The sequence below is a fragment of the Condylura cristata genome, unplaced genomic scaffold (assembly GCF_000260355.1).
Source record: "Condylura cristata isolate star-nosed mole 26May11 unplaced genomic scaffold, ConCri1.0 scaffold00025, whole genome shotgun sequence".
NCBI lineage: Eukaryota > Metazoa > Chordata > Mammalia > Eulipotyphla > Talpidae > Condylura > Condylura cristata.
In genome coordinates, this window is record NW_004567126.1 from 14,034,822 (window position 1) to 14,061,182 (window position 26,361).

Genomic DNA, 26,361 nt, shown 5'->3' on the forward strand with positions numbered 1-26,361 from the left:
CAGAGCTACAGAAATTGTGCTGCCTGCCTTTCCTGTGTGGATTCTTAACCTGCTCTGCAGCGTAAGCTATAGATCTCTCTTTTGCCACCTAAAGTTTGAACATAAATGTATTCTTGGAGCGGACTTTAATAAGCCAGACTCTGCCTGCCTTGGACCTTTCTGTCATACCTAAAGCTTAGTAATGACTAGCTGGAGAGAAAACTTTGCCTTTGCTGTCTACACTGGAGACGTAATATAAAAATTGAGACCAGGTAAGAGGGAAATGTGCCCTGCAGCAATCTGTGGAGTTTGATTTGATTGTAGGGTTTTTGTGGCCTGTATAAACAACTGCCTGCTTCACTGTGTTCTTTAAATTGAACCTTTTTCAGGTTTTAAGGGTAACATGTAATAGCTCACTTATGAACAGCTCAGAAGAGGTGTATTTCATGCAGTTTACACTAAAGATTTCATTGAGAGGTCCTTGTGTAGTTTGGGCATTCCAGGAGATAAAAAGGCTTTAATCAAATAAATCATATGCTTTCTGTCTTTCTCCTCTTCTCAATTCAAAAGGCGGTGATGTAGTTCTGGATTTGCAATCACATGTAGTTTATCAGTTGTTGGTAAGGGGTTGACATTAAATCTGCTCTGTTTACCATCAGTCTTGATAATTTGTAAAAGAGGAGAGAGGACACTGATGAACTTCACAGATGAACAACTGAGAGGTCCCATCAGGAAGGAAAAAGAGATTAACTTTAAGAGTCTTACAGAGATTGGAAATAGGCAGGAAGCAGCTAAGTAAAAACCAGGTTGGAAAAATGTCTACAATCCACCTGGGAGAAAAAGTATGAGCTACCCATGGCTGATAGACAGGAGGGGAATACGACTGTTGGGAATGGTGTTCTGGGAAAACACAGTATGACAAATAATCTCCAAATTTTTGCATAATGATGACCTTGAAAGTGTGTGTTGTTGGACTTGAGGATGCTTTTTCACCAACCTGAAACTTTTCATTGATGTCAGGCATACTGTAATTAATATAGTGTACAAAGATGGATGTGGAAACATTTCGTTATAGTAGCGAATCTTTCAGATATGGGGCTTTATCTCCGCAGTTGGCTTAAGTGTAAGAACTAGATAAACCACTCTTGCCCCCAGCAAGTCATTTGCTGTGACTCAATCCCCCTGCTTTCCCAGTCATCTAGCTACTTCAGAGTTAGCTTTAAAACCAAAAGAAGAAAACACACAAGACTTAAGACTCAGTCTCTCTTCCAGCTTCTGGTATTTTGCTTGATTCCCTAATGGAAACAAATTCTGATTTTCTAAATCAATCAGTACCTTTCTTTGAGTGAAGTTACATATCTCCTACCTCTAATGTGGAGACAAAGGGCCTGTTGTCATTAGTATAGGATATAGCGCCTTTGGTCTTGATTTTTTTTTTTAAGATTTATTTATGCATACAGAACTGGGGTACAGCCAGAGGTACGGGGGTGGTGAGAAAACCCACCAGAGACAGAGTGGGGAACAGAACAGACATTTCAATGAAGTACACTGCTGAGGGGAGCAGTGGGTGGGTCAGGAGAGGTCTGCTGCACCATGTGGGCACCTCTGAGGCCAAGGATCGAACTTGCACCAAAGTTGCTGCGGCCAGTTCACAGTGCTGCGTTTTAACCCGTTGCGCCACCAGGGAAGCTTGTCTTGCATTCTTTGTGTGTCAGGGTGCCATGTCCGCTATGTGCTCAGTCATCTATTGCCACACAACATCTCTTGGGGTGTATTGTGTGACAATTAATGAATTTTCAAGAGAAAACTTGCACCCTAAAATTGGGTCACTGTGACAACCGACAGAGGGTACAATGGAAATGGAAGACAGCCCCGGCCCTGCACGAGCGTCATCAGGCTTGCATGGTGACAAGGAGCTCTTCAGCATGAGGGTTGGTCCCCAAAGTGACACAGACACAGAGGCAGGAGGAAACAGCAGCGGTTGAACTGAATGGAATGTGACTGCTCCAGAAGCCTTGAGAACATACTCATGAAAAGAAGTATCCCATAGCCAAGAGATTCATGGATGGTTAGTTCTTGCCCTTCAGGGATAATCAAAAGGGGAATGTAATACAAAAGTTATATAATCATCTAATCAGAGTAATTCTGCACATAATCATGCTTAACAAATACTCAGCTATGTAATTGGAAATGGAGTGCTTCTCTCAAAAAAAAAAAAAAACAACACTGAGGCTATACAGTCAGAGCTGGTGTACAGTTTACTGGAATTTCTGGTACGTGTTTAATCAAATATTTAAGTAGCATGTTCTCTACACAATCCCGTGCTGCCTTTCCATTGCTATGTCCTCGACTATGCGTTTGAGATTGTTAGGTAAACAATGTATTAGTTTTTATGATACCGTAGTAGCATTTTCTTGTCTTACCTATTGATCAGATAGGCTCTCCTGTTTGTCTACTAAAAGGTATCTTAGGAAACAGACAGGTCTCTGACCACCTGAGTTCTTGCAAAACAGCACAGGTTCTCTGTGTGTCAAGATGCAGAGTTCCATTTTCTGCAAGTTTTTAACTTTAAGTTAAGAAAAGTAGCTTCATTGAGCCAGACAATTGAGTGAAAATTTTTCTTCACCTTAACCAATAATCACTGCAAACAAAAGATTTGAGAAGCCTGACTAGAGAAATCGCCATCTCTTTGTATCATATAAGCTGTATCATATAAGGTACATTGTGAGAGCATCTTATTGAATGTCATGTGTATGCAGCCATAGACATTTACCCTAATTTTTCTTTCACTCCCAGCAGAGTGGGTCTCTTAAAGTTAATATACCCACATATTTTTGTGTGACTATTTGATGACTTTAGAAATTTTAATTAAAGCATTACCTATAAATGAATGGCTTTTGCATCCTGTTTACCCAGTTATATTTAGAACAGGCATTCTATTCCTTTTTTTTTTCTTTTTATAAACTATGCCCTCTATGCTTACTTTAGCTTGTAACCTCCCGATTTAAAACCCTTTTTATGCTGACACAGAGCTATCTGAAATTGGGCTAACAACAGCATGACTGAAATCTTTGCATTTGGCGGTGTTAATTTCTGCTCAATATAAGTTAGGATTCAGTGTATTGGAAATCTTAAAGCAATGTGGTTTATCATGTTGGAATTGGGTTCTAATCACTTGAACAAGCTGACTCCCTGTTATGGAGACTTACAATTCAGAATAAAAGTCAGTCTTGTGGTGATTTTTTAGTTCACCTTTCTGGAGAACAGACTCTAAATAATAAAGAAATTTGTACTTTTCTCATGCTAACTAAATTCAGTTTTCTTGAAATTATTCTGGCCCCACCATTCCTTCAGTCCTGCCCCTCCACCTCACCCCCCTTTGCCAACATTCTTTACACTCTCAAAAAATCCTCTACACTCAGTCGGCTGCCCTCATTTGAAAATCTCATCCTTTGCTTTAAATTAAAGAGATGAGCAGAAAAAAAAGAACTTGAATGAAGAATGAAGACTTTAAGACTTCTTATCATCTGGTAAGCATTCATTATCTTATGTCAACATTATGAAATTTCATCTATGTTAGATCTCTAAACAAACTATTAATTTATAATATTTTGTTTTATCAGGGAATGACCCAGGTTTTTCGAATTCTGGCAAGTATTTTCTTTTCTATAGCTTAACTTTATTTTCTTTGAAATGAAGTCTTTCTTTCTGACCTGATATTGTTCTGTTTTCATGTTTCTAGTGCCCTTATATTTCTTCAGATCCTGGCTGGAAAATGGAACATTGAGCCCCAGATGCTCACTTATCCTGTCTTACAGCCCCATTGGGGCTTTCAGTGAGTGTCTGTGCTATAGTTCTGAAGCCTGTGGAAGAGCTTCCTCTGACCCTGAGGACAGTGATGTCCTTCGGGAGCCTAAGGTTTAACTCTGACAACTTTGAAGTCAACAGAGGTTAAGAAAAAACAAGACACCAGAGTCAGTATTGAGCAAGGACAGAGAGAATTACTCTTGTGATACAACATCTAAAGGGGTAAGTAAGTGCACCAGGCCATGTTCATGTTAACACACATTCTCTCTTTGTACTGCATAAGCTCTGTTTGACTAACTGGTTTAACTGTTGTCCCCTGCTAATCACTTTTGTTGCTGAAAAAAGATACTTACATGGATATGTTATATTTATGCCATGTATTTGAGCGCCTGCCACCTGCCATATAATCCTTAAAATTGGGGCTGGACATTAGCATTTTAATTAGAGTCACATACACATGAGTTCTTTACTGCTTCCTAGAGAGTAAAACACTTTCGGATAAATATTTTAGCTCCATTTCCTTCTCTAGTGTTAGCTGTTACTTTTGTGCTTTATTTTAATTCTATAATACTGAAATCCTCTGTGACTTTTAAAACCACTAATTTATTCAGAATTCCCATTACTTTTTGTTGCTGCTTCTCATTGCTTTCTGTATTGCCTGACTTGCTCCTCATTTTTGCCAACTTGAAACAAGCCAATGTATCTTTGTTACTTGTTCAAGTACAGGTCCAGGGCAGCAAGTTCTTCCAGTTTTTGGTTCTTCCAGTTTTTGGTTGGATGATGTCTTTAGTTTATCTTCTTTTCAAGCATATTTTTTTACTGTTTAGTGAATTCTTGGTTGACAGTTTACTTACTTTTTGTTAAAGAAAAAAACGTAACGGTCTTTAATGTTAAAGATGTCATTCTTTTATTTTATTGTTTCTGTCATTTATGTTGAAAAGTCATCTCTACATCTGTTGTTCTCTTTCAAGGTAATAATGTATTTTTCTTCTGACTGATTTTTATGGTTTTCCTTCCAGCAGTTTAATTATTCACATTTGAACAGGTGCTATTTTCTTCTTGTTTATTCCACTGGGGGGCTATAGACCTTCTTGAAGCCATGGGCCTGAGCTTTCATTGGTTTTAGGAAAATTCTTAGCCTCTAACTCTCCTCGCATGGCTTCTGTCCCACTGTCCCCCGGCTTCAGAGAGGCTCCACCTGTTGCCATTTTCAGCTTTCCACTGTGTCCTGTTGGCCTCTCCAGTTTTCCTGTTTCTCCGTCCTTTTGTGTTTGTACTTCAGTCTCAACAGCGTGCCAGGGCAGGCTTCGCATTCAGTAAATCCTCTGTTCATGTCCTGCATTTGCCCCTAACTCTTTGCAGTACACTCCTAGTTTTAGTTATTCTATGTTTGGGCTTTGACATTTTTTTTTTTTTTAAGATTTATTTATTCATATAGAGCTGGGGTACAAGCCAGAGATGTGGAGGGTGAGAGGATTCACCAGAGACAGAGCAGGGAGCAGAACAGGCAGATCGATGAAGTACACTGCTGAGGGGAGCAGTGGGCGGGTCAGGAGAGGTCTGCTGCGCCATGTGGTCACCTCCGGGGTAGGCGGGGATTGAACTCATGCAGAAGTGGCTTAAGCTTCTTAGTGCTGCACTTTAACCCACTGCACCACCAGGAAGAACCCCTGGGCTTTGACATTTTAAGATATTATTATTACTAGAGTCTAGATCGCCGTTGAAGTCCTCTATCCTGTCGTCTGTTTTCTTGAATATACTCATCCACTTCCGTAAGATCTCTGCCTCCTAAATCAGCATCTATCCCTAGTCTCTGTCTCCTGATGTGCCTGGTAGTTCTGGACGTTGTGTATAAAAATTATTGAGACTCTGGAAAGTGTTTTCTTCCTCCAGAAGGATTTAATTTTCTTTTGGGCAGGCAGCTGGGCAAGGGGAGGTCCAGTTAACCCCAGAGAGGATTGAGCTGATTTAATGCTGAGCTTCAGTGTCTGTAAAATCCTTTTCTATTTCTGCTTCACAATTATTTTTATGATTTAGCAGGGGTCCCAGTCAAACGCTTGGGATGTTTATTGGGCCTTTTCTCTTTGGCAGGCTCTGAAGTGCCATTTCTGTCTTTCCTGCCCCGTGAAACTGCCAGAAGTTTCGCTCAGCATCCTGGCTACCACTTCCTGCCTGACTGCTCAGTGTTTCATCTTGCACTCGATTGGGCTGATACCCCAAAAGAAAAAGTGCTGAAACTCTGCCTCATACTTACCTTCTTTCTGGAATCAGCCACTCAAAGTCTGTGGTGGCTTACTGATGATTTCAACAGATTTAAATAAAGTTTCTCCATCCTGTGCAGTTGTTCTTGGCAGAATTGTCCTGATACAAGCTAATCAGTCATAGCCAGAAGTCTCATTTTTAGGAATTATTTCCCAAAAATCATGGTAGGAATATCGATTTATCTGGCCAGTGATATTCCTGGACTTCTGAAATCAGAATCTTATTGCTAATTCTATAATTAGTCCCTAATGAGAAGACCTGAAATAGAATGGAAGACTATACAGAGGTCTCTAGCCGGTGACATGGGAATGCCTTCTTCTCATCGGCCACACATCTGTAACCCATCTCAAAGTTAGTGCTCCCAGGGTCTTTTACATCTTCTTGTGTAAACTTCTCGAACTTCTTATATAAACTTCTATTATAACCATTTATGTACTTGTCCATCTCCTCTGCTTAGAGGGGAGCTGTATTGACCTTTATATTTTCAGTCTATGACAGTACCTGGCATGTATAAAGTATTTAGCAAATACTTTTAGAATAAAGGATTCTTGTAGATAAATTTACTTATCTAGATGGGTAATGTCTACTAAATTCTCATCATTAGTAGTTTGGTTCAAAGAGTTTCCCTTTTTCCTTACTTTGCCCTACATTTTGGATGAGTATTTAGGTTCTGTCGATTCTAATGAAGTGAGATTTGGGTTCAGTGGGCACTAAAACAGCGATGAGGCTAGTGACAAAGAAGGGAAGAGACTGATAAACATGGACACTCAGCATCCTAGAAAAAAATAGAAAGTTTTGAGTTGAATAAAATGTACATCGCACAAAGGTGGAATGATCCACTTGTCGCGGGTCCTGACTCATCTAGCCCAGTCCTCTGATTCTGGCCCCTGAAACTTCCTTCTCTATCACCATTTCCTTTACTTTTTATGGATTTAAGATATGCATGAGAATGTTAAATTATTTGAATCATTCATATGTATATACACATGTAGATACATATCACATCACATTTATATACACACATCCATTCATACATATACACACTTAGGTATATATCTCAAATATGTATCATTATATCGTTAAAGTTAAAAATATAGTCATGTTTCATAATACTGTATTCAAATTATTTTGCAGAGATGCATACCAGAGATATCTTGCTTTCATTCTTGATGACTAGTGTCTGAATACCACCAAGTGCATAGTGAGTATATTTTGCTATTTGAAACTAAGATTGATTAATTTAAAATAAGCATTTGGTTTACTGACAAATATCTCACTTTTTTTCAGGTTCAGATCTATCTTCATACTTAACATTTGGTATTCCAATCACTTGTACCATCAGAACCTCTAATAATAATTACATGAACTTGTTTTGCTTATTACTATGTGCCACAGAAACACACCACTCATGCTTACAAGATGGAAATCCAAATGATTCTTTCCTTTCTTCCCTAATGTTGCCTCACACCAGCATACTGCTGGTCAGTACTGTAAGTTTCCTTCCTCACATGCCCAAATCAAAGCCAAATGAAAAGTCTCCAAACTTTTCTTGCTCCCAATTTTAGAAATAAAAAATACTATTTCTGAGACTCCAGCTTTTGTTAATGTTGGCATAGCTTGATCATCTGCAGGTAACGATGATGAAATTTGAACAATGTGAAAGTATTGGAGAGTAACCAGAAGAAGATAGAAATTGAATAAATCTGACTTGAAAGACCACAGGTGACATTTGTTGAACTTTTGCTTGAGGGAATTCTTCAGTCTTGAGTCAAAGACCCAAATAGAGGTATCAAAGGATTAGTGAAGTTTGAGACCTACGAAATAACCAGAAAATGAGGAGGACAAACCCAGTAAAGCCATTATTGTACATGTGAAAAAATAAGAAAATGTGATACTTACTGAAGAAAGAAGGTGGTCAATGGAAACACAGCCTGGAATGACCCAGATGTCACACCTAGCAGGTGATTTTGAAGAAGCTGTTATGAACACATTGAAGAAGATGTACACAATAGTTTCGTATATGGGGAATGTCAATCGAGAATGGAAACTAAAATCAAATGGAAATTCTAAAACTGAAAAGCACAATAACTGGAATGAAAAATTTACTGCCTGGGCTAAAGAACAGATTGGAGGCAACAGAAGAGTGATGAATTAGCAGATCAATACGACTTTAAGAGAGCACATATCTTAGGTGAAGGCAAGAAATAAAAGAACAGAATTGAAGTGAATGCTCAGTGCTAATAAATCCTAGCAATTCTGCAATAGAAAAAAGGTTGAAAAATAAGGAAAACCTGGAATCTGAATGTTTAAAAATCCTTATAATGTTTCTTCCTAGGTTGAAAGGTAACATGATATCTGATTTCCAAGCTGTTTTGTGGCTTTCATAAGGTCATTTCTTTCATGTGACGCTAAGTCTTCTCTGTCTTCTTTTTCTCCCTCTTTTTTCCCGTGGCTGTGATATTTTCCTTCTGTGTGCTTTATTCAGGAGCCAGTTAAGTATGAAATGTGAGACAGCTCTGACAGTGACTAAGGCAAAGGAAGCGTAAGGAACAAGAAATAAAAGAACAGAATTGTCGAGAACAGATTGTCATATAACATTTCATTCTTTTTTAAAATTTTTAAATGTATATCTTTTACATCATTGTGTAGTCCGTGTAAAATTCCCACCACCATTTCACCCATGAACCATCACCATAGTCTCTTATGCTCTTCTCTCCCATTTTTATCCCTTTCCCTCCTCTTCCCTTGCAGAATGTCTCTTACTTATGATTGCCTACTAGATTTGTGGATTTATTATTATTATTATTTTTGCTGTTGTTTTTTCCCTGATCCCTTATTTGGTTCCCCTATATTCCATATTTCATTGGGTTGTCTTTTGATATATTTTGTCTTTTGATATATTTTCCTATTGTATTCTACTTTAATGGTGTGATATTATGGTTTATCATGGAAAATGTATGTTTGGTTATACCCACAGTCCCTGGCTTATAGTTCCCCAAACTCTTGGAATTTCCTGTGATGAGAGCAATAAAGATGTCTTTTGTTTGTGAACTGGGTGACTTTTGGAAAGGACCCAAGAATGATCGCTTAGGTGCTTGGAGGTTTGGAACTTCAGTGACTGGAACCTGTGACTGCTGTGTCCAGAGAGAGACGGCAGATAGGACACCAGGAACTGCATATCAGTGGTGTAGAAACCCCCCAGTGCCATACACATACCTCATTAGATTCAGAAACCCAAGGAAACTAATTTTTCATTTTTCAAGTCATTTTGAATTAGTTACTGTTAAGCATTAATCATCTTAAGAATCCAAAAACAAAATGCCCAATGATATTTTAAAATAAACATGTCCTGATTACTGATCCCTCTAGACACAATTCTTTCCTCTGGCTTGCATCTTGCAGGTGTTTCACCAAAACCAGCAGCACCTTTGGCAGCAGCCCATTGCCTGTGGTCCCCGTGGTAGCACCTTATGCTCAAGATGGCTTGGAAATGAAGCCCCTCAGTCACATGAAGGTGCCTGTGTGTCTGGCATCCACAGTCCCTGGCTGTGGCCAGTCCCCTGAGGAGAGCATCAAGGATGATGTGTCGCCAAGATCTGCTCAGAATAGGTGCTGTCAGGACCACAGAAATGAGATCAACTCTGATTGCACGGAAGATACAGCAGAATTCAGCAGAGGTACGGGGAGGCTTTACAAATCTTTAAGCCTGACGTTTCTAGTTAACTGAGAACTCTTTAAGGGAATGTGATGTTTTCCCAGTGATCTCTGTGATCAGCTCATCTCAAGAGCCTGAGCAGAGGGTGTTAGATACTTCCCAAAAAGTAGACTAGAAAAGGATTCTTGGAAATTCTTTAATTATTCACATCTTCCTTGGGCTGTTCACCCCATTACATTTTAGTAAGGTGTTGATTCACTTCGTACCTGGAAAGCAGACTTGCTGGAGGAGTGCATGGTGTGCTCATGGCCTCTCTGCCACTGCCATGGGCTTGGGGGCTCTAGCCTTTCTAAGGAGGTTGTTTGGGGGCGTTTAAGGACTTTGCTCTAAATGCCAGTCCCATTGCATAGCTGTTAACTGTGAGCGCAACTTTGTTTTAGACCTTTTAAATCCACTGTCTCCCTCAAGTTTCCTAAACACAGCCTGGCTCTGCTTTGGCTCATGCTTCCTACCCAGAGTAGTTTTTGGACTGATCCGTAAAAATCAGCCTTTATCTTTTCACAAGGCTCCCAAACTTTTTTTTTTTTTTTCAGGCGACAGCTGTGTCCATTCAGAAACAGAGAACAAAATTCTAAGTTGGAATCCACTTATTTTGCCACCTGCTTCAGAGGACTGTATTGAAAAGACAGCATGGGCTCCTGATATTCCCTTAGACAGCCCTTCAGGGGTCCTTCAGCAACCCCAGGAAACCTGAGGATGTGCAGACACCTACCCACATCCTACTGCAAGCCAGGAACTGCACAGAAAGACCTGGGGATGGACTTTGTGAAGAACATTAATTCAAATCAGAGAAAATAGTTATTTATTTTTTTGTAGTGGTGATGTCCTATGAATGTATCTTAAAATGTGTGCCCTTTTATATTATTTATGCCTTAAAAATCCCCTTTCCTATTCCTCCCTGCCCAATCAGTAGGAAGTGACCTACTTCTGCAGTTTTCAATCATCTAGAGAGCAATGGGATCAGAGGGGTTTCTAGAGACCTCTTGGGCAGTAAGAGCTCCCCGGCAAGGACCGAGCATGGTGAATCAGCTAAGAGGGAATTGCACAGACTATTCAGGTTTTCAGCTGTTTTTCAATACTGTGTTACCAGACATTCTGAGAACAGTTACAGACAACCGCAGTTGTAACCTGATGGTTCAAATAGCAAATCTCATGTGAAGTGTATGAGTGCCGTTCACATAAGTGATGGCTGACCTGTTGACTCACTGTCTGTACCTAGTGCAAGGGGTGTTCAGTTTTCTAGCACTAATCCCAGCAGCGTCCTGGACGTGGAGGGTACCGTCTAGTTGGGTTATTAAGGTACGCAGCAAGGGATCAAGCCAGAGAGAGTGCCTTCAAACCCCACTACTTCCAATTGCACGCCTTTGGAAAGTGGTCGCCATGGGACGCTTTTCTGTCTCTAAGAGTAGGAGTAAAATTAGATGTTAAGGTGGTAACTTGAAAAAGAAAGATATGTGTTTTCAGAAGACAAGGGAGGACTCTTGGGCCTGTCTTGGTAGAAGCTCTCCCCCCATAGTGTAAGATTATGTTTATGGGGCCATGCACCCAAAATCACCATCTTCTGACTCCCAGTAGGGCAGTCCCTGGAAGAAGTGCGTGTCAGAAGAGGTGTAATTTGAAGGGAGCATCGTATGGTTTTGGAATTCCCCGGCATTTGTTCAGAACATTGTCGTTGGAAACAGGCACCTGAAAGCTTTGGTTAGCAGAGCTCATAAATCACAATTACTGCTGCCTCTGAGTGACAAGGACATCTGCAGCTGCCTTGGCTTTTTTTTCTCCACATCTTAAAAAAAAACAACACTGTAAGTGTGTTTCATAGCTTGAGTCAAACTTTAATGGATCACTTCTCTTTTTTGGATTTTACATCCCTTTGGGAAAAGAAACAGAAAATGATTTTCTTTATGTCCATGGAGTTGAGCAGTTCCAGCATACATGAAGAAATTTTACAGTTTCCCAGAAATCAGTGAATTAAACTAGAATACTATGTTAATCAACTTGCTATATAAACACATCAGTATTCCCTTACATATGTCTATATATTTTATAAATATATGTAGAACAGTTAGTGAAATGTGCTGTTTAGGCTGAGTCACTATGCAAGGATTACTTTGAGTAGAAAGTAGTGAATATAATTTCATAGTGGGGTGGTAGGGATGCTCTAGAATCCAGGTCTACATTCCAGACATCCACGCCTGTGTTTCCTGGATGCATTCTTCATGTCGTTTAGATGTAATTAGCTTTGGAGAGGGGTAGCTGCATGCCTTACTTCTGTGACTAGCAAAGGACAAAGTCCTAGTCCACAGAACATAAAAACGCACCCTGTGTCTGCCAATCATGTTACAGCGATGCTGTCACAAAGGGGTTTCAGAAAACTGGGGAGTAAATGTTTGTAGGCAGTCATTTTGATTCAGGAAACAGGTGCGTTAGCATGAGCCTTAGGTCATAAACTGCTTTTAAAGATTGAGTTTGAATATGGGATTTGTCCACTAGGAAGAGAAAACGTCTCGTGGACTGCTTTTATTTATATTATTAGTAACGCTGTTTTAAGTGTTATTCTTTTTATTATATTTTATTTATAAAAAATGCCTTTATATATTGAGATATATAAATATAAAGATATATATATATAGATATATATATATATACATACATAAAATTACCTTTACGTTTAGGAGAGATGAGTTGTTCTACGCTTGGCACAGACAGAGAACCCGTGCTACCTACCGGCACTCACCGGGCTGCCAGAGGTCATAATGCAGTGTGGGGAATGGCGCGCACATTTGTGAAGACCTTGGTATTCGTTACTCCACCCTCACCACAGAGCTGCATAGTTGGTGTTAGAGTCCCCAAGTAACACAGTGAGCCACAGAGCCTGAATTGGAACCCTATTCTTCCAGGGCTGTAATCTGGCTCTCTGTGGTTCCGTGCCACTTTCCAGAAGCATTGTGGTTCATCCACTCTTTCAACAGAACCAGCCCAGTTCCGGATGATCCCGCCCACCCCTGCTGTGTGATTCCTCTGAGGCTCTGGCTTACAGCGAGGGAAGCTGCCCTCTGCCCTACATGGGCTGTGCTCTGTGCTTATGCATGGAAGCCACATTTCTTCCGGACACCCCCCACTTACTGCACCCCTCCCAGAGAACTTGATCTCTCGGCTTAGCAAGCGTGTAATTGGTCCGGCCTTGTCATGTTCCTTTTCTTAGAATTCTCTGTGACTCTTTGTTCTAGCGTTTAACTTGCCTTGCGCCTATGATCTCATTTCACTATCTCCTTTGTTGGCGATGCACTGATAATCTGGTGGTAGGTGCTGTCCAGGATGTAACTTAATTGCAACACCTTAAACCTTTTGAGGTGGTCTTTTGAAAAAGCTTTTCATTCTGGGCTTTGTTTTTGTTGAGTGAGTCTGTGAAGACCAGTGCATCTATATTAGGCTGATGGCTTTGCAAACCTCATTCCAGTTGCAGGACTGCCAAGAAGTGCATGTCAGAATGGAACGTCACCTGTGTCACCCTTTTAAAGCAGTGACTTTGAGATGCATGTCTTTGTATCATATTGAAAAGTATGTTTTATTGTCCTTAAGTTGTAATATTATGTTTGAAATTGTACATATTTTAAATGATTGTAGCTTTGACAGGTTCTATTTGATTGATACGGTTTTATATTAAAAGAGAATGCTGCTTCCATGTAGAAGACAGGGATCCTCACGTACTCCCTGTTTGCATAAAGCTACTTCTAGAGTGTGACGGGGGCTGGTGTTTGTCTGACGCTGAAATTCTTTGGAACCTCTTGTCATCCCCAGAAAATCCCCTGAGCACACCCCAGGAGTGAGTGATTTAATCCCTTCTATTCTGACTGCAGAAATCCAGGCCCTGAAGGAACAGGGTCCAGAGCACGTGTTTTATGGGAGGCTGGGAAATACCTGAACCAAAGAGCTGTGTAGAAACCGGCACACCCCCTCAGGGGATCTCACTGTTTATTTTTTGGAAGGAAGAAGGAAGGTGGGAGAGAAGTCTGAGGAGAAGGGGGAGGACTGGACCCTTCTCTCACTCACCTATTTTTACCAGTAACCTAGAGCAATGTGTATATCAACTCCAGGGAAGACTTTTAGCCTCCTTAAGGGGCAGTTTTGTTTGCCCTAAAAAAATCTTCTTTCACCAGAAAGCCAGTGGGATCTTTGGTGTTGGGTGCAGCCATTTAATATGTTAGCCTCCATATTTAAATAAGCTTTCCTTAACCTTAGCCCTAGTCCTAAGTGCTTTTGAGGGAATTTGAGACCCCTTTTCTAATAAAGTCTAAATCCATGAGAACCTAAGAAACCACTCAAGTTTCGGTCAGCTTTCCATCTCCTTTCAGGCGCCAATTCCTTGCTCCTGGCAAGCTTGCCCCTGGGCTCTCCTGCTGTTTCTCATCTCACTTCCCCACGGGGGCAGTTCCGAGTCCTGACTCCTTTGCCTTTAGACACTCGGAGCCAGTGAGTCATGCTGGCAGGGGATGGAGTGTGACTTTGAAACAGCCCTGGCCCCTGTCATCCAACCTCCCCCCACCCCCACCAGTGACAGGAACTTGCATCAGCAAAGCTGCAGCTCCATCTTGCTGGCATAGACTCGGTGAGTCCAGAGCCTGCTGTCCTTTCACTGCTGCGGACGATGACCTTCCCGACCCAAAGGCAAGGGGCAAACAGATGCTGGGAGCACTGACAACTCCTATGCTAGAAGCTTGTGTTCTCGGGGGAGGAATTTGAGGTTTGGAAAATGACTAGAAAAGCATCTCACTTGCTAGCTGAGTGAAGGGAACAGGCTTGCATGACCCCTCTCCCATCCCCTCACTCTCATTAGAAAAACCTGGGGGGACCCAGCTGAACCCAGGATCAGCCTCTTCCATGGGAGATACCATTGAAATAACTCTCCACTGTGAGAACATCAAGATTTATAATTTATCTAGTAATTGCTCCACTCACATCATCTGGAAGAACTGAGCTTGCTCCTGCTTCTCCAGCATCAGATACCACAGACTCCTCTCCAGACCATGCTTCCACGCCTCTGTCTTCCACAAGCTGGGCTGTGGCCAGGTCACAGAGGCACCAAGCTGCCACTGTAGGGTATTCATTGAGGAAAGGGCAGTTGGTATCTTAGCTACTCTGGTTTTAAGTCATTAGACCAAAGGGCCCCCCGCCCCCAGTCTTCCCTAAGCATAACTTCTTCGGAAGGACCTCATGGTGTCCAGACACTGATGCACTGTGATGGTGGCATTTGCAGGTATGTACGTGGGGTCTCAACCAGGACCATATGCTTGGGTGATGGGGAGTGTTTCAGTGCCTACAGAAAGCAGGCATAATTAAAGGAGTGATTGATGTTGGGGGTGTCCCAGATTGTTCCCAGAGGACAAGAGAGAATGAAGATCACACATGAAACTCAGGACTGCTTACTTACCCTGAGTATACCTTTGACATCAAATCCTGCCAACCTCCCGTTGCATCAGGGTCTCCCCTTGAACCTCTTTCTTGGTGACTTAGCTCCCTGAGGCTGAAGTGAAAGTCAAGTTGGTGACAATCACACTTCCCCAACCTTCCCAGTTAGAAAACAGTCATGACACCCCAGGAGATGAGTTCCACACTCAGGTAGGAACAGCAACTGACCTACGCCTGTAGGCCATAAGTTGAGGAATCTGACATCAGCTTCAGCTTTTTTTTTCCTCATTGGTGGTGGTTGTTACGATGCTGAGGGGACACCATTTTCCCAAGGAACTAAGTTGGAGGGTGAGGTGAGAGGAAACCAAGATGTTAGACCACCCGAGCGGTCTTGATGTTTTCACCCAAAACTCGCCAGAGCACGAATGGAACACTCGAGTGTTGACGAGAGCTGACGAGAAAAAGAAAGCTTGGTTTGAGCTCAGTCCGCTCAACTGACCGTCTCTCGACCTCCAGTTGTTCCAGTGCATCCCTTTGTGTTCTCTCGGCCGCCTCGCCTCTCTCGGGCCTACCACGCTCACTCTCTTTGGCCTTCCTGTTTTTAGGCCATGTCATGACTGAGGTGGCCGTTTGTCTGTGCTGGCACTCGGCTTCCCCCAGGAGGTTTCAGCGTGTCTGCTCCGGATGCCTGCCTGCACGCACCTCGCTTTGTGGGCCTGCCTTCGGCCTGAGGACCGGTGCGGGCGGGCCAGACATCTCCTGCCCTCCGACAGAGTCCTTTCCCGATAGGCTGTGCCACTAGAGTCTCAGAACCCAATGGGTGGATGGCCTGGGTGCTTGAAGTTGGGGGTGGCACACAGAAAGTCATCCAGCACCGTGGACAGGCCACAGAATCCTAGCAGAGCCAAGAATCCTGGCCCTGGGGAGCTCTACCTCAGTCTACTGTGTGAACCCCACCCTCCAGGCCTCCCACGCACAGGGCAAAGTCTCTGGGTGCCGGGCCACACTGGAGCACCAGGAGAGGGGCCACCATCGCCACTACCATTCCTGTGCCTGCTGTGCTCAGCACTGCTAGGCTGGCACTGAAGGGGGGCCACTAGGAGGGAAGAGTGCTGTTTCATGGGACAAGTTTAGGACCATTGCTGAGCTGGGCAACTGTGGCTCCCACAGCACCAAGCAGACAATGACCCAGCCCAACCCATGCATGAAGAGTCAAAAGCAAGGCCTGACTGACACATAGGACCTGGAAGTCAAGTCTCCCCAAGAAGTGCATTGCCTGACTGGTGCTCTTGGGGTTTCCAATCCTCTGCCAAGTTCCTTATGTCTGGCACAGGGGCAGCAGGTTAGTCATCTTGGCAGTGTGGGGCAAAGGGAAGGAGTCCTAAAATAAGGGATTCCCAAGATGGAGCAAGAGCAGCAGAAAATTGAGAGGCCACCTATGCCCCTGGAGGGAAAGGGAGACCGAGGCAGAGTTGGGCTTCTACCCTTATTTTATCGCCGACACCCTGGACCTCCTCCCACACTCCTTCTTAATCAAATGTGACTCTGCTCTTACCTGAGGTCCAGGGCTTCTGGAGCCTCCTAAGGAGGATTGGGGAAGATGGCAGTGGGTTACCCTAGGGCCTGGCTAAGTGGAGGACAGTCTGGGCATGAAGGAGTTCAGTGGACAAGAATTGAGGGCAGAGAAGGAAGATGGGCCAGGCTTCAGTTTTGGGGAGAAAAGTTCCCTCTGTGGGACTAGCACCTGGTGTCTTCACCTCAGACGACGTCCCTCCCTGTGGTGATTCAGAGCCAGGACCTGGCAGGCATAAAGGACCCCCAGGTCCAAGCCTCCCAGTCACGGCCCCTGCTCTGGCTCAGTGCTGCTGTCTCCTGGGTCCCGGCTCCCGGGGCTGTGACCCCGCTCCTTTGCTACAGCACAAAGCCCATCAGGTTCCCGGCCCTCGATGGCCGAGGGTAGCTAACACCTGGTCTTCGGTAGGTCAGGCCTCTGATGGTGACTTTGGGAGGAGCTGGATATCCTGGGAGTGAGGGTGGAGCACACAGGCACTCCTACCTACAGCTACAAATGCCTGCAAACTCACACACCCTCTTTGTTCCAGTGGGGAGAGCACGTTGTGAAGAGCCCCAGGTTTAGAGATTTAGAGTCTTGGCCTGTGTAACCTGAACCTTAGCTTCTGAGTCTCGGTTTCCTTTGTCTGTAAACTGCGGGAAAGATTCTCCTGGTTGCGTGGACCCGGCCGGCGTCAGGTCCTTGCTGAGAGCCCACCGAAGGTTTGTTATAGGGCAGGGAGAGGGACACCCCTGAAGCCCCAAACCTGCCTGCTCTAAGTGGGTTCTGCCATCCACTGCATCAAGAGAAAAGAAAAGACTTTAATGAAAAGGGGCTTTAATACAGTGAGTATACAATACAGAAGACAAAGAATATAATGTCTAAATCAAACACCTGAAGTTACCCATCCCCTCATGGGCAAAAGTCAACCCAAAAGAGATTGGCACAAAGCAAGGCCTGAAAGCCCGCCACAAGACTAAAGCACTTTCTGGCCAGGACCCATGGAAAAGGCTCAGAAATGGTCAGATAAATCTGGGAGGAAAAGAGCAAAATCAAAATCAATATAATCACTGCCATAGTCACCTCCCTACAGGTCTCTCACCCACATCTGCCTTAACCAGTCCAGGGCCAGGAAACAAGCACGGTTTCTTCATCACATGCTTGCTGCTCCCTGTGGCTTCCTCAGGTCTCCTTCTGGCTCTCCATCAGGCTTCCTTCTTATTCTCTCTTCTCAGATTTCTTCTCTTTTTCTCTCCTCAGCTCCACCCTACTTTTGGATGGGGCAGGGAACCTGGAACTTCTTTTCCTAGGGACCACCCTGTTACGGGTTGCGCTCTTGAAGGCCTGTCCCTGAGGGAGCTGAACTGTCCAGCTGTCCAAAAGGAGCAGACGCCTTTTGACCCAAGGAGCCCAGGCTCCCCCTCGCCACAGTAGCACGCACAAGCCACTCACTCAGCACCTCCAGCAGGACTCTCGTCTGGCTGCTACCACCTGCCATTGCTGGGGTATGGGCCAGAGGAGCTGGGGGTGGCATACCCCCAAGGAGGGCACCCCCAGCCAGGCCTCGCCCCCTTCTATCACTGACAGCTGGTGCTCAGCCACAGCCAGCTGTGGGGCCTCCACTGGAACAGAGAAGGCGAGGTGGAAGATGTGCCCTGAGTCTGGGCTGGAAGGAAGGCTGAGGTAGGGTGCTGGCTGGCGGTGTAGGGGGCGGGGAGGAGACAGGGAGCTGCGGAGTTGACCCAGAAACCAGTGGGGCTTCTACTTAGGCTCCTGACTCCTATCAGACTCTGCTTCAAGGTTTATGAGGATGGCAGAGTTCCTGCAGTACTGGCCCCCTCCCCCTCTTCCTCTCCCTTCCCCCTCCATTCTCCCGGCCCTCCCCCACCCCCTCCCGCCAGTCTTGGCTTCTATAGCTGGGGCCCCTGACTTATTCCTCTCTGCCTTGGTTGCTTCCCTCCCAGGGTTAGGCTAGACAGACTCCTAAGACCCAGAGTTTCAGGTGTCAGGGAATCTCCTTTGATGGAATTCCCAGCTCTGAGACTGAGTAATAAGGCAGAGAATATTTGGTGGTGGTGGGGGGGGGGGTTGTCAAGGACTTCCTCAGAACCCCAAAACATGCTAATCAAGAACCCCAAAACATGCTAATCACTCAGCCTTTGCAAACCAAGATGAAAATCTTGTTGTATGTGATGCTTCTGTTTGCTTTTCTCACATTTATTTTTTTCTGTGCTATCTAATTCTTTTTTCTTGAGCTGGCAATAAATAGGACTGACAGAATCAGAGAAAGAAACCAGAGCAAAAACAGAGAGGGTGAGAGAGGGAAAGAGACCCCTGACACCTGAAACCTGAATGCACGTCAAGCTGATGCAAATGAAGGAGACTCTAAATCCCTCAACAGGCCACATGTGACCCCCCCACCCCACCCCTGGTACTTGAAAGGTGGCCCAGACACCGAAAGATGCTGTCTACATAACGATAAAGGCTCATGCAAGATTTTAAAGACAGAATGAAAAAAGAATCAATGATACATTATTACATGTCGAAATACTAACATATTGGATATATCAAGTTAACAATTTCACCTGTTTCCGTTTATTTTTATTAATGTAGCTACTAAAAAATTCAAGATTATGTACAGAGAATTTTCAATTACATATAGGTCTAGACCAAGATCCCTTATTTTATGACGCCAAACAAAACTGAGACCCTGGGGAGAGTCTCCTGATGGGGGGCCGAGTGGGTGGGGCCCCAGCATATGAGCCCTCTGCCTGCAAGCTCTTCCCTGGCCTGCAGGAGGTACAGAGTGCCCGAGGCGCTTGCCTCTGGAGGCTCCTGGAAGGCAGGGACACTCTTGTAGACCCTGAGGTGTATGGGTTGCTGAGCAGGCTGGGTAGGGAGGCGCCTGACCCTCGCTCCCACACACACCAGCATGACTCGCAGATGACCTCCAAGAAGACTGCACCGCTGCTCAGCTGGCTCACAGCGTGTGGGCACTGCACACGTACCCGCCCCTGGAGTGTCGGGTTGTGGGGATCAAGTGGGCAGCAGCTTGGTGACCCCGACCAGGGCCTCCCCAGCGCCTTGGGGCTGCTGATGCTGCCAGGCAAACATCACCGGCTCTGTGCCCTCCCGAACAGCACATGTGGCTAACAGGTAGCTTCGCCCCTCTGGGGATGGGTCACTCAGCTGCACCTGACGCTTCTGGACGAGCACTGGCCAGAGGAAGGAGAGAACCTGTGTTTATCACCGCCCCGGCCAGGTCTGCCTGTGTCCAGCCACCCAGGCTTTATTGACTAGGGGCATTCTTGCCCACCTCAGGTGTCCCCGCTCCCCGGAGGTTGGGTGGGAGGACCCAGGCCCAGCAGAGCACACTGCAAAGCACATGCAGATAGCTGTAAAGCAGCATGTAGGCAGCTCAGGGCAGCCTAGCTAGGCCCGAGGAGGCCCTCACCCAGGAAGGCCAGTGAGGTAGGACTGCGCTGTATGGAGCTGGCCACTGGCTGTGTGCAGGACCTGGCACAGGGAGTGGGCACCGGCACCCTCCAGTAGATCACTCAGCACCAGACTGCTGTTCTGCAGACTCATAGGCCCCGGGACTGAGGCTCCTGTCGCCACTCTGGAATCTGCTCCGTTGATGACGGCCTCAGGATGGGGCACTGCTGAGCCCAGGGGGATGAAGCTCCAGAGGGGTGGCACTGAGCTTCCCCTCACTCCTTGGATGGAGGCAGCCTCCCCCTCGGGGCCTCTGTGAGTGGAATGGGCCAGCCTGGGGAGAGAACAGCAATGCAGGACATTTGGTTGGTTCTGGGTTCTCCTGCTCCTTCCTTCTTGCCTAGGGGCCTGTGTTGTTCCTGAGTTGGGACATGGGCAGTATTTGGTGAGGCAGCGCGGTGCTTTTGGATTCGATGTGCAAGAGACAGTCCCTCATCGAGCCTACATGTCTGGTTTGGATGTCCGGGGTGGAGGGATTCTTGACTCTGATCAGAAAACAGACCCGAGCAGGGGTTCCCAACTTCACCAGAACACTTGGAAAACTTGATGAAAGTATAGATTCCTGGGCCTCATCCCCGACCACTGAGTCAGAATCCCCAAAGGTCCAGGCCCAGGAACCTGCATTTTTTTTTTTAAGATTTATTTATTTGTGCATACCGAACTGGGGTACAGGCCAAAGGCTCAGGGACGGCGAGAGGCTTCACCAGAGACAGAGTGGGGAGCAGAACAGGCAAATCAACAAAGTACACTGCTGAGGGGAGCAGTGGGCGGTCAGGAGAGGTCTGCCACACCATGTGGTCACCTCCCGGGCAGGCAGGGATTGAACTCATGCAGAAGTGGCTTTAGCTTCTCAGTGCTGTGCTTTAACCCACTGCGCCACCAGGGAGGGCCATCAGGAGCCTGCATTTTAAATAAGCACCCAGATGTTCCTCAGATGATCAGCCAGATCCCAGCCCCTGAGACTCTCACCCTAACTCGGACCCTGACATCAGCACACCTCCATGGTCACTGGCGACTCAGGTCCTGGAGATCCCTGAAGGTGGGGGGTTCTGGGGGGACTCCAGACCATCTGTGGCAAACAGAAGACGCAGCAGCTGCCATGAGCCTGGCCACCACTCTTCTGCCAAGTGCCAGTGTGGAGCCCACTCCACACCAGGCACCAGGCAGCACTTCCGTTCTCCCAGACACTAAATGGACAGTGGGTAAGGCAGCTGCTTCCTTCTGTGTGGCCTAGCATGGACCTCAGTCTCTGCCCAGCACTGTGTTCTCTTGTCCCTTAGGCCAGGATACTGTTAGGCCCCTAGGCCCCTCTGTCTGGGTCTCTGACTCACCCTGGACCCAGAAAGGAGGGCAGGCAGATAGCATTCCTGGTGCCAGTTCCTGGGACTGGCTGAAACTAGACCCTGATATCAGCTCCTGACTCATGACTGAAACCCATCCTTGAGTGCTGTGAAGTTTGTTACTCTTTGAATTTGCACCAGTTATGACGTATGTAATGGCCCATAAGGGCCTATATATTTTCTGACATTCCTATGGTCTGGGTCTTGTTCTCCCTGTGTGGCCTGCGTGCCTGCAGGAAGGCTTGACCCCAGCTAGCTGGCTTAATAAACTCTGCTTGCTTGTGCATCTCTTTGTCGCGGGGGACAACCGGCTGATTTCGGACCCTAACAATACCACAATGTGCCGAGAGCCTTGGGCAACATGGGTGAAAATAAGTGCCCTGAGGGGTAACCAAGCTGCCGGGTCGTTCAGATGAGCTTGCTCATACTGCAGCCTCCTCATGTAGGCCTCTTCGTGGGCATGGCCCAGTGACTTCACTGGACCACACACACGTCCCCTTGGAAGGAAGATGTCACTTGGCCTCCAACCACACCGAAGGCTGAGGAACTGGAGTCCAAGCTCCACCTAACGCCCCATCTCAGGCTCTCAGCTTCTCCAGAGGGAGAAGAGGAGACAGATGTGGGGGCGGGGGCAGGGGACGGGCCGAAGGGACCTTCCGCTGTGGAACTGAGCAAAAGGCAAAGCAGCTCACTCAGCCAGGACACCTTGCCAGTGCCTCTCACCTAGAGGCGTGGTGCTCTCCCAACTGCTCTCAGCACCTGAAAACCCTTGGGCTAGGAGGAGACCTTCCAGAACCCAGGCCTGACACGTGCCACGCTCCACGTGCCACCCACCTCACATGTAGCCATGCTGAGTGAAGCTGGCAGACTCCGCCGAATGGGTGGGGAGTGCAGACTCAGAGGACCCAGAGACGAAGGGAAGAAATAATGGGTGTGAAGAGAATGGGTCACCTTGAGGTGGTGAGTATCACTCACCCAAGGCCGCTGGAGGCAGAAGGCAGCAGTGAGCGAGCAGCGGGCAGCAGGAGACCCAGCAGTCAGTCTGCACAGACCCCCGATGCACATGGCCCCATCTCCCAGGCAGATGCCCAGTTGAGGCTCCCTCCTGAGCCCAGGCCCCTTCTCCTCAGATCAAGGCCCAGCCCTGGGAGCATGGGGGTCTGGCTCATGTTGCCCACCTCAGCCCTCCTGACACCTCACCCCTGGCCCTCACTGGCCAGTTTATGGGTGAATTATTACTATTATTAAATAATATAATAGTTTATTTTTACATCATTTTGTGCATATTTCCATCTCAGTTGCAATCCCCGTGGGCTTCCCATCACCACATCACCCGTGTGCCATCACCATAGTCCAGTGCATTTCCCTCCCCCCACTGTTTTTGATCCCATTCACCACTCCACTCCCATAAAATGTCCCTGGTTTATTATTATTATTCTTATTGTTTTCTCGCTTGGTCGGTTATAATCCTGCTATAAGTGAAACCATCTGGTATTTTCCCTTTTCTTTCTGGTTTATTTCACTAAGCATAATCTTCTCCAGCTCCATCCATGTTGCTGCAAAAGGCATGTGTTTATTCTTGTTGGTTGCTGAGTAATATTCCATGTGTATATGTACCACATCTTTTTAATTATGGGGAATTATTTACCAGGAGATTAGCTCCATCCATAATGCAGGTTGGGAGGGTGAGGTGGGTTGGGCAGGCCCAGGGGAGGACACCAAGTTCCTACATTTTCATCTTGATGATATGAGATTAGGGTCACCGAACAAGAGATTAGGGTCACTGAGTCCAGTCCAAACACCTGCCCAGTGGGAGCCTGTGTGCTGTGTCCAGACAGTGGGGTCAGGAAATTCCAAGCCTTTAAATGCCCTTCACCCCCACCCCTGTGTTTTCCTCACCATTTGTGGGAGCGGCTGGTGGAGCCATAGAAGAAGCTCTAAAGCACATGGGGAGGTTTCTTGGGTGCTGATAATATTTAAATCATGACTTGGGTAAAGGTGACAGTTCATCAGCCTCGACATTTTTTTATATACTTGTACATGTGGCTGATAAGATTCACACCTGCACGCACGCACACACACACACACACACACACACCACATACACATTCACACATGCGTGTTGGAACAGCGCCCAGGAGGTCATAACAGGCCATTCACGCCCTGGGCCAGGTCTCACCTACAAAGTCTGGCTTTAGGACTGGACAGCTGGAGCTTCCCTGCTCACCAGGGCTGCTCACCCCCAGCAAGTTCTCTCTCCTGCTCTTAGCATATCCTGCTGCTCTACTCATCTTTGCTTGACAGCTTGAGATGAGGCCAGAGTCTTCCATCCTCTGGTGGGTGAGATTCCTGGACCCCAGGGAGACAGGACCTGGTGTTTGTATCAGGTTCACAGGGCCCGGGATGACAAAAGCCATCAGAGCTGAGGCCTGGCAGCTTCTCCTGGCTGGGACACTTGGCCTCTCACCTGCCCTAGGACAGTGGCCCACTCACACCCAAATCATGGTCTCTTGGTGTACCATTTCCGCCCAAATCAGCTGCAGCGGAGAGGAGCTTCGGTGCCGTGGGGACGACCAGGAATGTCTTTGAGCCTCCATGAGACGTTCCTTTGGGAGCAACTGGAGGCTGAGCACTGCAGTCCATCTCAGGGTAGGGGTGGGGGCAGCAGCCTCTGTTTTAGAGAACACAAGAATTTAGGCAGAGTAAATCAAGTAACATTTCAAAAGGCAGCCGAGGGCCCTCCCCGGTGGCCCAGCGGGTTAAAGCACAGCACAAGAAACTAGCCACAGCTGCTTCAGGGCAAGTTTGATCCCCAGCCCTGGAGGTGACCGACATGGCGCAGCAGACCTCTCCTGACCTGCCCACTGCTCCCCTCAGCAGTGTACTTTGTTGATCTGTCTGTTTTGCTCCCCACTCTGTCTTGGTGAATCTCTTATTGCCCCTGCACCTCTGACCTGTACCCCAGTTCTGTATGCAAAATTAAATAAATTTTTAAAAAGTCAGCCTACAGCCAGGGCTTGTGCAGGGCCTCTTGAGCCCTTCCAGCCATTTCTCTTCTGGGCCTCAGAGGCATAGAAGATTTGGGAGGTGCTCCTCAACCCACTCTTTCTCCTTAGTAAGGAGACTCTGGGAAGGAGAGTTGGTGCAGGAGGTGTATTCCTGAGGATTTGCCAGAGAAAACAAAGCCAATTGGATGTGTGTGTATTTATAAAGAGATCTATTACAAGGATTGGCTCATTTGAGATCCAAGAAGAGCTGATGTTTCCGTCAAGTCCAGAGGTAGGTAAAAACCAAAATCCCAGCTCAGAACCATCAAGCTTGGGGTGTGAGGGGTGGGATTCATTCCATGTGGGGGAGGAGCAGCATGGGTCTCTTTGTTCTATTCAGACCTTCAACTGATTGGATGAGGCCCACCGCATGAAGGAGGATAAACTGCTTTACTTAGTTGCCACTTCACTTCCTCCCATGTTGAAGCACCCTCACAGACACACTGCAATGAAGTTTGTACAAGTGTCTGGGCACTCTGTAACCCAGTGAGGTGGACACATAAAATTAATCATCACAGAGGTGAAATGTACCCCCTTCCTATGGATGCCCCGGCTCAGCCAGGCCAGGACCCCATGACAGAGTTGAAGCCCCTGTCTGGAAGCAAAGAGGAAGAATGACTGAGTGAGCAGGCCCAGGGATCCTGTCTCTGACATAGTTGGAGGTCAGGGACCAGAAGAGACAGGTGAGGAGGGCCCTTTGCTAGAGAGACTGTTGAATACAGAGAGCAGAATACAGTAGCTGCTTACCGCTGTGTGACTTTAGCATGTTACTTATCCCCCTGGGCTTCATTTTCATTCACATAATAACCTTGAGAAGAATTAATGAGGACAAACATAGCACCTGCCTATTAAAACGACTTATGTTCCTTGACCTAAGGATTTTAAACTATTAACAAACATTTCTGGAGCACTTCCTAGGGGCAGGGCTCTGTGCTGTCTGTGTAAGGCACGTCCCTTTCCCCAGGCCCTGTTTCCCAAGGAGCATCTTTCAAGCCAGGGTAGCCTTATGTTTTGTTCAGGCATGCTGTGTCCAGGCCCTAGGAAAGCGAGGCTGCAGACTCCAGGTTGCGGGGTTTTCATCGTTCCGTCTGGCCCAGGCCCCGTGCAACCCCCTGTCACTGTGGAGCTTCCATTTACAGCCTGTCTGGGTCCCCGGGGCTCACCTCAGCCCCTGCATTCAGTGCTGGGAGACCTGGAGGGAGGAGAAGACACGTGTGGGCTCAGGACAGTGGGGAGGTCAAGCTTGCAATGGACTTTCAGCTAAACTCAGAAGCAGGGAGGTTGGGATGGTGGAGGAGCTTGAGCTGAGTTTTGGAGAGCCAGGCCGAGGACTCTGGCAGGCCAAAGGCAGCCCCACTGCACTCAGGAAACCCTTTCCGCAGCCTGCCGGAGGCTCTTCGGCTCCCCGCTGACCAACACCGGGCGGGCACATGAGCCAGTGACTTTGGACGAGTGGCCTGCCCTCCCTCAGCTCCCTGCCCTCATCTTTAAAATGAGAATGATGGGCCCTCCCTGGTGGTAAAACGTGTTTAAAGCACAGCACTACGAGGCTAAGGGCAGCTGCTTCTGCACAAGTTCCATTCCCAGCCAGGAAGAGGACTCACATGGCGCGGCAGACCTCTCCTGTCTCCCCGGCTGCTCCCCTAAGCAGTGTGCTTCAGCAGTCGGCCTGTTCTGCTCCCCGCTCTGTCTCTGGTGAGTTCTCTCACCCCCTACACCTCTGGCCTGTACCCCAGGCTGTATGCATAAATAAAATCT

The 26,361-nt window shown here is 46.6% G+C and overlaps 1 protein-coding gene across 1 annotated transcript in view; it reads left to right on the forward strand.

Moving 5' to 3' along the window:
- The window catches only part of CDON (cell adhesion associated, oncogene regulated), a 58,502-nt gene extending 46,161 nt beyond the window's left edge, over nucleotides 1–12,341 (forward strand). Inside the window, exons 18-19 of the mRNA XM_004689116.2 lie at nucleotides 9,451–9,725; nucleotides 10,297–12,341. Coding sequence (XP_004689173.1) covers nucleotides 9,451–9,725; nucleotides 10,297–10,457 — 436 coding nt within the window. The 3' untranslated portion in view covers nucleotides 10,458–12,341. The remainder of the gene's footprint in view (nucleotides 1–9,450; nucleotides 9,726–10,296) is intronic.
- The last annotated feature ends 14,020 nt before the right edge of the window (nucleotides 12,342–26,361 follow it).